The following is an 11716-nucleotide window of genomic DNA, read 5'->3' as shown; positions in this document are numbered from 1 at the left end:
TTGCCATGCAGCCATTCTAAGTAAAGGAAAATGCTAGCATCTTGTCACAAGACCCTTGTCACATATTAACTTGACACGGGTTTACCCTTATCCCTTATATGGTTAACAATCAGACTTTGCCTACATGCAGGCCCTGAGGTTAAGGAATATGCATTACAGTGGTGCCTCGCACAGCGAACGCCTCGCACAGCGAACGCTGCGCACAACGAACTTTATGTCTTGATTCGTACAACGGACTTCGTTTCACACAACGAAGTCCGGGGTTCCTGCGGGGTTGGATCGCAGCGGGGTTGGTCGAGCCGCGAGGGTAGTCTCCTTCTCCTTACCTGCCCTGTCGCAGCACACAGCCGAACGGAAATCTTCCCGATGTCAGCGCTGACGTCGGAGGGAGGGCTTAAGCAAAGCCCTCCCTTCCTCCGACGTCAGCGCTGACATCAGGAAGACTTCCGTTCGGCTGTGTGCGGCTGCGGCAGGGCAGGTAGGAAGAAGGCAATGGCGAACGAAAGAGGGGGGGAGGGGGCGGTCCGCCCCGAAGAATGTGCACAGCTGGTCAGGTCCCCCGATCGACCGACAACAGGCCCGGCCGACAAACCTCCCTGCCCTGTAGCCGCGAATCTAAATTACCTCTTACAGCAGCTTCAATAATCCAGCTGCTGTAAGAAGGTAATTTAGATTCGCGGCTACAGGACAGGGAGATTTGTCCGACCGGGCCTGTTCTGTTGTCGGTCGGGTGCAAAAGCGCCACAAAGGTGGAGGCAGGGAGGGAGGAAAGGTGGAGTGGAGAAGAAAAGACGCTTAAGGGGGGAGAAGGCCGCTGAAAGCACATGTTGGAGCAGGGGATGAGAGGGAGGGAGAGAAGGGGAAATATTGGACAAGGGCAGAAGGGATGCTAAATCATAGGGTGACAGGCAGAGAGAACAACAGGAAAAAGAGTGGAAGCAATCTTGAACCCTGAGGGTGAGGGCAGAGAGAGGTGGTGAGATGATTGATCATGGGGAGAGGGACAAAAGGGAATAGAGATGGGATAGGAAGATAGTGGAAGTAAAAGGACAGGGAGATGTATGTTTTTAGATGTATCTAAATAAAAATAATAACAAAAAATTTATCTTTTTTATGTCATCTTAGCATATTTTATGCTGCAGAACGAATTATTTTTTTTTACATGTATTCCTATGGGAAAACGCGTTTCACATAACGAACGTTTCACATAACAAACTTGCTCCTGGAACCAATTAAGTTCGTTGTGTGAGGCACCACTGTATAACCTTTGGACTGTCACATGCTTATCTTATTTGAGCTGTCCTTATTTGGAAAGGACATCAGCTGACAGGCACTGCATATGTGCAAAGACTCAGGCTCTGTCCACGTGTTAATCAGGCCCTTGTCTAAGTGCTGAGTTGGAGGATGATTACGAGGTAAAGGGAGGGTGATCACGATGTATAAGCATGTATCTTTCTTTGTATCCACCAATGTAAAAGCATGTACCTTTGTACTCACCAATCATGAGATGTGTAAACGAGCAAGTTACTATGATGTCATTAGCTTAGAAGCATAATAAAAAGGGACTCGGCGCTAGCCCCTGGCAGCGCATCCTTCTCGACTCTAAGACTGCGTGTGTGTGTTTCCTATGTGTGAAATTCCTACACCTTACGCTTAATAAGAGGCATAGGTAAGCAAACTCGTGAAAGAAAAAAAACTGCATTGGTGCAACTTCTGCTTCTAGTGACACTGGCAGTGATCAAGCTGCTATCTTGGCTCCACCTCCTCAAAAACTGACAGAATTTAACCAAATTTGGGGAAAACACAGTAAAAAAAATAAAGACTTATGAAGAAAGAATAATAAAATAAGCCCTTGCTTCATCGCACTGCGGCCACTTTGCACAACTGGCGAGTGTACCCTCTCTCTCTCTCTGGTCGCATTGCTCTTTATAATATGATGATGATCCCGCAATGGCTTTATTTACTGCAAACTCTCCCTTTAATGCTAACATCACAACATTTATCTCAGCATTGGTCGCACCTTTTGGCTTACTTGTGGCAGGGTAAATGGGCTCGGATATCGTTATCTAAATTGATGCTTCCTAAAGATCAAGGGGGGTTGGGCTTGTTGAGTATTTCTAGGTTTAACCTTGCATGTCAACTACGTCATATTCATGACTGGTTTTGTAACTCTACTTGCTTTTCTTTGCCTGATATTGAGTGATATCATTTTAGGCCATACCACTTTAGTTACCTTCTTCATGTTCCTAAGCTCCTGATTTACCACAGTTGCAGTCTGACCCCTTCCTGCCTGCTATGCCCAGGGCTTGGCAGATGGTGTGTAGGTTATTGAAGATCTCACCTAGGTGTACACCTTACCTGCCTATACTGGGTAATGGGGACTTTACGCCTGGCCTGGATTCTCCATTGTTCCAGCGTTGGTCACGTGGTGGCCTTCAATATGTATCTCAAGCGGTGACACTAACAGGCCTGCCCCGTTTGTTTGCAGAGCTTCAGTTGACATTTCACCTGCTCCCTGCGGATTGGTTGGCCTATAGACAACTCCAGCATTACTTGATGGCCTTGACTCCAGGTGTGTTGAAGGAGGACATTCAGGAACAGCTACAAGAGGCGCTTTGTCTTACGGCTCAGGAGCCGATACCTCTGAGGTTTTATCATAAGTTCTTACAAGAGATCTCTGGTGACCTGGATTACACTGCCTTGGCTCAAAAATGGACTGCTGATCTCCAAATTCCCATTATTGATGAGATGGTTCACACCGGTGTTCGCTTGGGCACTAAATCTAATTTGTCTACTGTTGAGCAGGAGCGGAATTATAAGTTTCTTTTATGAGCTTTTTATGCACCCAGTAGAGCCTACAAGATGGGAATCAGTGCGGGACATTGTTGTGGTAAATGCAATCAACCCCAGGCCTCTCTTGGTCATATGTTCTGGACTTGCCCGCTCATATCTCGTTACTGGGTTCAACTGGTGTCATCTGTTGCTCATCTCTGGGACTGCTCCTGGCAACTGCACCCAAGTTTTCTTTTCACTCTACAGATCCGTTTTCATCCTTTGCGACTGGGCTGTTCAGCTTTTCTTCGGAAGACTGTGACTGCTACCATTTCTCAGTGGAGAGCTTTGATGCTACAACAAATGTTGCTGGAGAGGAGAGACATTGCTGATTTGACCTCCAGGGCGGGACGGTTGTTCCGCCAATGTTGGCAGTCTTTCAGTTCTACATTTACATCATATGTTCAACACCAACTTTGGGACTCTTAATGTTTCTTTACTCATTTGTTTTCTCTCCCTGCAATGTGGATTTCTTTGTCTAGTTATAGTTGTCGCTGCTGCTTCTCGGGGTGGGAGGGTGGTTGGGGGAGGGGGGGTAGGTTTGGGGTTGGTTTGCAGTTGCTCTGTAGAAACTGTTATATTTCTAGTTGCTTTGTTTTTCTTGTTGGTTGCTGAATCTTCCTTTTAATAAAAATGATTTAAACAGAATAATAAAATAATAGGAAGGCACAAAAGAAAAATATAAGACTTCAAAGTTTGACATGCTGAGGAGATACCGAAGACATAGCTTCTAGGTTCTGCAGAAAACATAGGTCCCGTGTGCTGATGTCAGGTGGGAAGGCATCTGCCTAAAGATTTAAAGTGACAGTGCGCTTGGCAGTGTCTGTGCTAGAGAGTTGCGCGGGGACAGAAATCCCACCCGTCCCCGTGAGGAATCCCTCCGTCCCCACCCGTCCCCGCGAGGAATCCCCTCCGTCCCCGCCCGTCCCCATGAGGAATCCCCTCCGTCCCCGCCCGTCCCTATAAACTTCAGAAATAATTATTTCATTTAATTATGCTACTGAATTAAAGGCTCTGCAAAAAGACTTTATTAATTTGGAAATATTAATTGGGAAGAATACATACTTTGTAAATGGGTTTCTACCAGAGCCTCTTTTGTTTATAAATTTTTATCAACACAACTAATATACTACTTTATCCTGAAGCAAAAAAAAAAAAAAAAATGAAATAGAATTATTTTCCTACCTTTGTTGCCTGGTTTCTGCTTTCCTCATGTTCTCATTCAGTTCCTTCCATCCACTGTCTCTCTTCCTTCTGCGTCTTCCATTTGCTCTGTTACTGTGCCTCTCCCTTTCTCCCCCCTTCCAAATTGGTCTGGCACCCATCTTCTTCCCTCCGCTCCCCCCATAGTCTGGCATCTCTGTCTTCTTCCCTGCCAGCGTCTTCTCCCCACTCTCTCTTCCCCATTTCCTTTCAGCGTCCTTCTCCCCCCATCTTCCCCATGTCCTGTCAGCGTCCTTCTCCCCCCTCTGTCTTCCCCATGTCCTTTCAGTGTCCTTCTCCCCCCTCTGTCTTCCCCATGTTCTTTCAGTGTCCTTCTCCCCCCTCCGTCTTCCCCATGGCCTTTCAGCGTCCTTCTCCACACCCCCCCGTCTTCCCCATGTCCTTTCAGCGTCCTTCTCCACCCCTTTGTCTTCCCCATGTGCTTTCAGCGTCCTTCTCCCCCCGTCTTCCCCATGTCCTGTCAGCATCCTTCTCCCCCCCGTCTTCCCCATGTCCTGTCAGCGTCCTTCTCCCCCTTCTGTCTTCACAAATGCTTTCAGTGTCCTTCCCCCCCGTCTTCCCCATGGCTTTTCAGCGTCCTTCTCCACCCCTTTGTCTTCCCCAGTGCTTTCAGCGTCCTTCTCCCCCCTCCTTCTCTCCCGCCCCGGGTGCAGCACAGCCGGCCAGGTCCCCTTACTTTTGTGGCGCTTCCCCGACCGACCGACCGACAACAGCCCCGGTCTGACAAACCTCCCTGCCATTAACCGCGAATCTAAATTTCCTTCTTACAGCTGCTGAAAGAAGGTAATTTAGATTTGCGGTTAAGGGCAGGGAGGTTTGTCGGACCAGGGCTGTTGTCGGTCGGTCGGGGAAGCGCCACAAAAGTAAGGTGACCTGGCCGGCTGTGCTGCACCCGGGGCGGGGCGGACCGCCCCCTCCCTTGGTAGCCACTCGAGCCGCGAGGCTACTCCTCCTTGCCTACCCTGCCTGCAGCACAGAGCCGAACGGAAGTCTTCCCGACGTCAGCGCTGACGTTGGAAAGACTTCCGTTCAGCTCTGTGCAGCAAGCAGAGCAGGTAGGGAGAAAAGCCGCGCGACTTAGTACATCCAGCCCCGCAGGAACCCCGCGACCCTAGGGGGCGTCCCCATGGGATCCCCGAGACCCGAAGGGGGAACCCGCGGGATGCCCGTCGTCCCTGTTCCCGTGCAGCTCTCTAGTCTGTGCTAGGTTCCGTGGTTGACATCATTCATATTGAGATTACGATAGCTGCTTATCCTCAGAAACTATTACATATATAAATACTTTTAAACAAAAAGTCCTCCCTGAACTTCCCTCACTAGATAAATATAAATACCTCCTGTTTACTCTCTAGTTATCTACATGCCTGCAGATCTGTGGATAACCCGTAGTGAGAATATAAAAGACCTACTTCGATAAAGTCAGAGCCAGGCTTCTTCCTGAACAGCATTGCCTGTAATTCTTCAAGGCTTGTATCAATACAGTTCAGAAAATCTTGAATCTCTTCCCTTAAAGAGATAAAACAGATCAAATTGAGAAAGGTTCAGCAGAGGCTGTTGACCAAGATGCCATAGAAAAACATGCAGAGATACATTGATTGTATGAGCAGTTGCAAGACATCATATAATGGTAAACAACAAAGTGAACAAGCAAAGCTGTAAATTGCCTTGGGAAGGTGTGGAATCAAATCTAAGGGAAGAAATTCAAAGGGCTCTTGGCTTCTTTGGGGCTAACCGTGGATATTCAGTGGTTCTTACCTGGATAGTGCTGCTCATGTGTGGGCAGTCTGGAGGTGGAGTCAGCACTTATGAGGTTAGGAACAAAAATTAGGCTGTGTCTACCAAGCCACCATGTGGCCTGCTTTCAAAAAAGCCATTTCTTATCCACACTACTGGGATACTGAATTCTCCTAAGCAGATTCACAGCTCATTTCTGCTGTTGAAGCATCAGTACCATTGCCAGCTGCATCAATAGTCTTCCTCCCCTATTTGCCATCCTAGAGATTAAGACCTGGCAGCTACAGCCTGTGTGCAGTCTTAAAACCAACTCACTTCCTTTCCATCTCAGTCATACCCAACATAGAATATTTAAATTCCTTTCAATCCTGTTTAGATATGATTGATGAGTGGACTTTACAAAATAAATGAATCCAGAATCCTTTGAAAGCTACAGGTTTATGGATCACTGGATCTCCGACAGTATCCCTGGTTTTGCTGTCTCAACCTATAAAACTTCAGAATTCTAAAAAGTATTTAAGAGTTCACTTAGATTCTGCTCTAACATTTCACCCGCAATTGGTTTCTATAGTTAGATCTTGTTTTTATTCTTTACGCAAGATCCATTCAATGCACTCATAAATAGATGTTCCTTGCTGTGAATCCCTTGTTTATGCACTGGATACCTCAAAATTGGATTATTTTAACATTGAACCCTGGACTACCACAGATTTCTATTAAGAAATTGCTGACTGTTCAAAACACGCTATCAAGAGTTCTTACAAATGCTTGGAGATATGAACATGTCTCTCCGTTGTTTAAGGAATATCATGAGCTTCCTATTAAATTTTTAATGCACAAAGCATTAACTTTAGCATTTAAAGTACTACACAATGGGTTATCTTGCAAAATTGCTTGTTCCATATAAACCTATGCATACTTTACGTTCATCATCTGCAAAACAATTAGCTTTACCATCAATTCATTTGGTTAAACTAAAGTCAACTCGCAACTCTGCCTTTTTTGCTTCTGTTCCAAATCTATGTAACTCCCTTCCAAATGAGTTACGCTCTGAGCTCACATATTCAAAATTTAGAGCTTCTTTAAAGACTTATCTTTTGAACTGGCATTTTGTTTGTTTTTTTTTAAATCTTTATTCATTTTTATCTTTCATCAAGTACACAATATTACATCATTTAAATTAATACACATCACTTGAATTTCTTTCTCTTATTATCTTAAATAAATGAATTTATTCCCTCCTAGATCCACCCTTCCCACAAATATTTTAATCAAAATTTCATATAAATATTACATTCATATCTATTAAGTAAATCTTAAACAGAATTTTATACCACCCCCCTCCCCTTATTGTAAATGTATTTTCAATGAAAAATGGCGTCTAATCATTGCAATAAATTGTCAGTGGCTCCCAGATTTTCTTAAAATTATTATAATTTCCTTTTTGTATGGCAATTGTTCTTTCCATTTTGTAAATATGGCACAAGTTCCACCAGAAAGTATAATTAAGTCTACTATAATTTTTCCAATTCCTGTTGATATGTTGTATGGCGACTCCTGTCATTATCAATAAAAGTTTATTATTGCTTGATGAAATTTGACTTTTTATTCTCACTGACATCCCGAATAGAATTGTATCATACAAGGACAATAGAATATTAAATGACCCAGAGTCCCTGCTTCCAGATTATAATGCCAGCATCTATTAGACTTAGAGCTATCCAACTTTTGCAATTGAACTGGGGTCCAAAATGCTCTATGTAACAAAAAACAAAAACAAAAACAAGTTTGTCTCATAGATGCAGATATTGTACATCTCATTCTCTAAGACCAAATTCGTGGCCATTGAGATGCAGAAATTTTGTGCTTAACCTCAATGCTCCAAATGTCTCTAAGACCCGTCTTTGTTTTTTTATTCATAAAGCCAGATATCAATTTATACCACTGTGCGGCCTGGTGTCCCAAGAAATCCACCTTAAAGCATAAGAATTCCAGACTATACTGATTATTAAGATTTTTCCATTCAGGGAACCCCTCTTGAATAGCCTGCTTCAGTTGCAACCATCTGAAACTTTGTGATTTGTTAAGACTATACAGTCAAACCTCGGTTTACGAGTGCACCAGTTTGCGAGTGTTTTGCAAGACGAGCAAAACATTCGCAAAATCGGTGCCTCGGAAAGCGAGTTTGACTCGATTTACGAGTGCCACACCCCGCGATCTAGCATCTCCCCCCCCCCCCCCCCGTGATCTTACATGCTCCCCCGAGCACCAAAACGATATCCCTTACCCCGATTGGGCACCGGCACCAACGCACAGAACATGCCGGTGCCTGAAGATCCTCCCTCTTCTGTGCTGGGCTGGGCGGTGCATCGGCGATCCTTCCTCTTGCTTGTGCTGGGCTGGGCTGGGTCTTGAGCATTTGCGCATGCTCAGGGCCTTCTGGTCTCGCTCTCTCCAAGATTCTCAGATTCAGAATCTCGGAGAGAGCAAGACCAGAAGGCCTTAAGCATGCGCAAATGCTCAAGGCCCAGTCCAGCCCAGCACAAGCAAGAGGAAGGATCGCCGATGCACCGCCCAGCCCAGCACAGAAGAGGGAGGATCTTCGGGCACCGGCATGTCCTGTGCATTTGTGCTGGAACGAATTATACTCGTAAACCAAGGTTCCACTGTATTTATGTTGTAACTGGGAAAATTCAAGCAGTTTACCATTTGAAATAACATCATCTAATATCCGTATACCTGCAATAATCCAATGCTTCCAGACGACTTTAAATCCGCCAATTTGAATCTTGGAGTTTAGCCATATAGATTGATTTGTTGATTTATTTATTGGGTTAGGTGTTAAATTACTGACATAACACAATGTTTTCCATGTATCCATCAATATTCTGTTCTCTTTATATTTTCTAGGCATCTTAATACTGAGAACATGAGATAAATTTAGAGGGAACAAGAGTCGCCATTCCAATACAACCAATCTGGGATATTTTCCATGAGCTCTGGGAGGAACCCAATACATACCCTGGCGTAAAATATAGGCTTGATGATACCTATAAAAATTTGGAACATTTACCCCTCCCTCCGCAATTGGTTTTTGTAGATACTAAAGCAATTCTAGGGATTTTACCCAGCCAACAAATTTTGTGAGAATACTATTTAACTTTTTATAGAAGGACCCATGAAAAAAAATCGGTATCATACTCATTTGATAACAAACCACAGGCAATATCATCATTTTAATAGTTTGGACTCTCCCCCACCAAGAGAGATGTAAAGGATTCCATTGTTCGCACATTTCTGTTACTTTTTTTAATAAAAATTTTTCATTCTCTTTCATTGTGTCTTCCAGAGTATTTTTTATCCTAATACCTAAGTACTTTAAACCATCATCCTTCCATACAAATGAGAATGAGTCAAATAAACCTTTAGTACAATGCACATTGAGTGGAAGAATTTCTGATTTGTTCCAATTTATCTTATACCCTGAAAATTTTCCAAATTTCTCAATCAACTCTAGTAAGCATGGAATGGTAGTTTCTAGATTTCTCAAATAAAGCAGTATATCATCTGCATATACATAGACTTTATATTCCCAATCTGTACGAGGAATACCCTGTATCCCCTTTGCTTGTTGAATGGCTAATAACAAGGGTTCTAATACAATATCAAATAGCAAAGGAGATAAAGGACAGCCTTGTCTAACCCCCTTTTGCAAATTAAAACGATCTGATAAATTGTTATTAATATACAATCTTGCAGCAGGGGAGCTATACAACGTCTGAATCATTTGTATAAATCCTGAACCTATGCCAAACCAATCTAGTGCTTGATACATTAAAGTCCACTCAACCCGGTCAAAGGCCTTCTTTGCGTCCAAAGTGACAGAGAAAGCCGGATCATTCATGGCTTTTGTTAAATTTAAGATATGAAAAGCCAATCTGGTATTACTAGAGGAATGTCTCTTAGCAACAAATCCCGTTTGGTGCATATCAATAATAAAAGGGAGAGCCTTAGTTAAGCGTAATGCCAATATCTTAGCTAAAAGTTTTCCATCAACATTTATTAGCGAGATAGGCCTGTAGTTTGAAACCAAAGTGGGATCTTTGTTTGGCTTTGGCAAAACGACTGTTAATGATTCTGCCATAGTACCTGTAATGCAACCTTTATCAGTTGAGACTGATATAATTTTAATAAATGAGGTAATAGGGTAATTTGAAATGATTTATAAAACTCTACTATGAAACCATCACCACCTGGAGCGGATCCAACTCTAAGAGATTTCAACGCTGCTTCTAATTCTTTTAGTGATATAGGCTCTTACAAACTTCTTTTTATATGATCAGGAACCTTCAGTCCAATAATTAGATTCAAAAATTCTAAACCATCTTTTTTTCTATCTTCATAAGGCTCAGAAGAATATAGATCTTTATAAAAATTTAGAAATTGACTTAAAATAGTTCCTATTTGAATATGTGTAACTCCTTTCTCATCCTTTATTGCAATAATTTTTGTTCTTCTTTTCTTTGCTTCGAGATAATTTGCTAATAATCTTCCCACCTTATTTGAGTTTCCATAATACTGAGATTGTTGAGAAAACAAATCTTTCTTTACCATTTTTGAAGATATCTCATTATATTTACCCTTTGCTTTTAATAAAGCCCATAGGGTACATTGTTCCCATTTATCAATTAATTTAGTTTCCAATTGTTTGATTTCTTTTTCCAAATCCAAAAATTGCTTTTTAAGTTGTTTTCTAATATATGCTGAATATGATATTATATTACCTCTCATGGTAGCCTTAAATGCATCCCATAATGTTTCTATGGTAATTTCCTCTGAAGTATTAATTTGAAAAAATTAAATAATTTTTAATTTTATTTCTCCAAGGAAATTTGCATCTGCAATCAATGTATTATCGAATCTCCATACAGATCTACTATAATCCTGCTCATCAAACTTAAAATCAATCCATACACCCCCATGATCTGACAGTATGATAGGATCTATGTAGGCTTTTTCCACTTGTTGTACTATTTGGTTTGAGACAAAAATCTAATCAATTCTTGAAAAGGATTTATGAGCTTGTGAACAAAAGGAAAATTCCCGATCATCAAAATGAAGTATCCGCCATATATCTTTCAAATTACAAGATTGTACCAAATTATCTAGCCCTAACGATTTCATAATTTTACTAGGTTTTTTATCCAATAGTGGATCCATAACAGCATTAAAATCTCCAGCCACTACTAAATTAGAAGCAGCCAGTGGAAGTATCAATTGTTGTAACTTCTTAAAAAATTCAGTTTGATTCGTATTTGGGGCATACACATTAAACAATTCCAGGGTATTATTTTCCATGCTCATTTTCACTTGTACCCATCTACCCAAGAGATCAGAATTAATCAACTGAAAAGTAGCTGTACATTTTTTATTTATTAGTATTGCAACCCCAGCTTTTTTCCCAATTGCAGGGGCAAAAAAACTATGTTTAACCCAATCTCCTTCCAACTTTGTTGACTCTACCATTGATAAATGCGTCTCCTGTATACAATATATATCCGCTTTCTGTTGTTTCAAAAAGGCAAGCATTTTTTTTATCTGATGGTTAAGGGCATTAACATTTAAAGAGAAGATTTTAATCTCCATTAGAACTACTCATTTCCAGATATATATTCAAACCTAAATATTTACCATTATTTAAATTAATATGAATAGACGCCATTTCCCAATTCTTGAAATCCTGAAAGTTAAAAATTTCCCCCCTCAATCCACCCTTCCATACCATTTCACCCACCCTCCCCACCCAAATCATTATTAAAAGTGAAAACTTGGTTACACACATACAAGATCATGAAATAAGACCCCCTTACAGACTATCAGTAGATCTTCAATAAAATAAGTCACTCAATACAATAAATAAAATATC

General features: G+C 41.8%; 1 protein-coding gene across 1 annotated transcript in view; it reads right to left on the bottom strand.

Annotated features, from left to right (window-relative positions):
* Positions 1-11716, bottom strand: part of LOC117360970 (heat shock factor protein 3-like) — a 64030-nt gene that overhangs the window by 11311 nt on the left and 41003 nt on the right. The window contains exon 10 of the mRNA XM_033945684.1: positions 5466-5562. Within this exon, the coding sequence (XP_033801575.1) occupies positions 5466-5562 (97 nt within the window). The remainder of the gene's footprint in view (positions 1-5465; positions 5563-11716) is intronic.

The sequence above is a fragment of the Geotrypetes seraphini genome, chromosome 5, assembly GCF_902459505.1.
Source record: "Geotrypetes seraphini chromosome 5, aGeoSer1.1, whole genome shotgun sequence".
NCBI lineage: Eukaryota > Metazoa > Chordata > Amphibia > Gymnophiona > Dermophiidae > Geotrypetes > Geotrypetes seraphini.
Note: the sequence above shows the minus strand (reverse complement) of the source record. Positions and strands in the feature narration are given on the sequence as shown.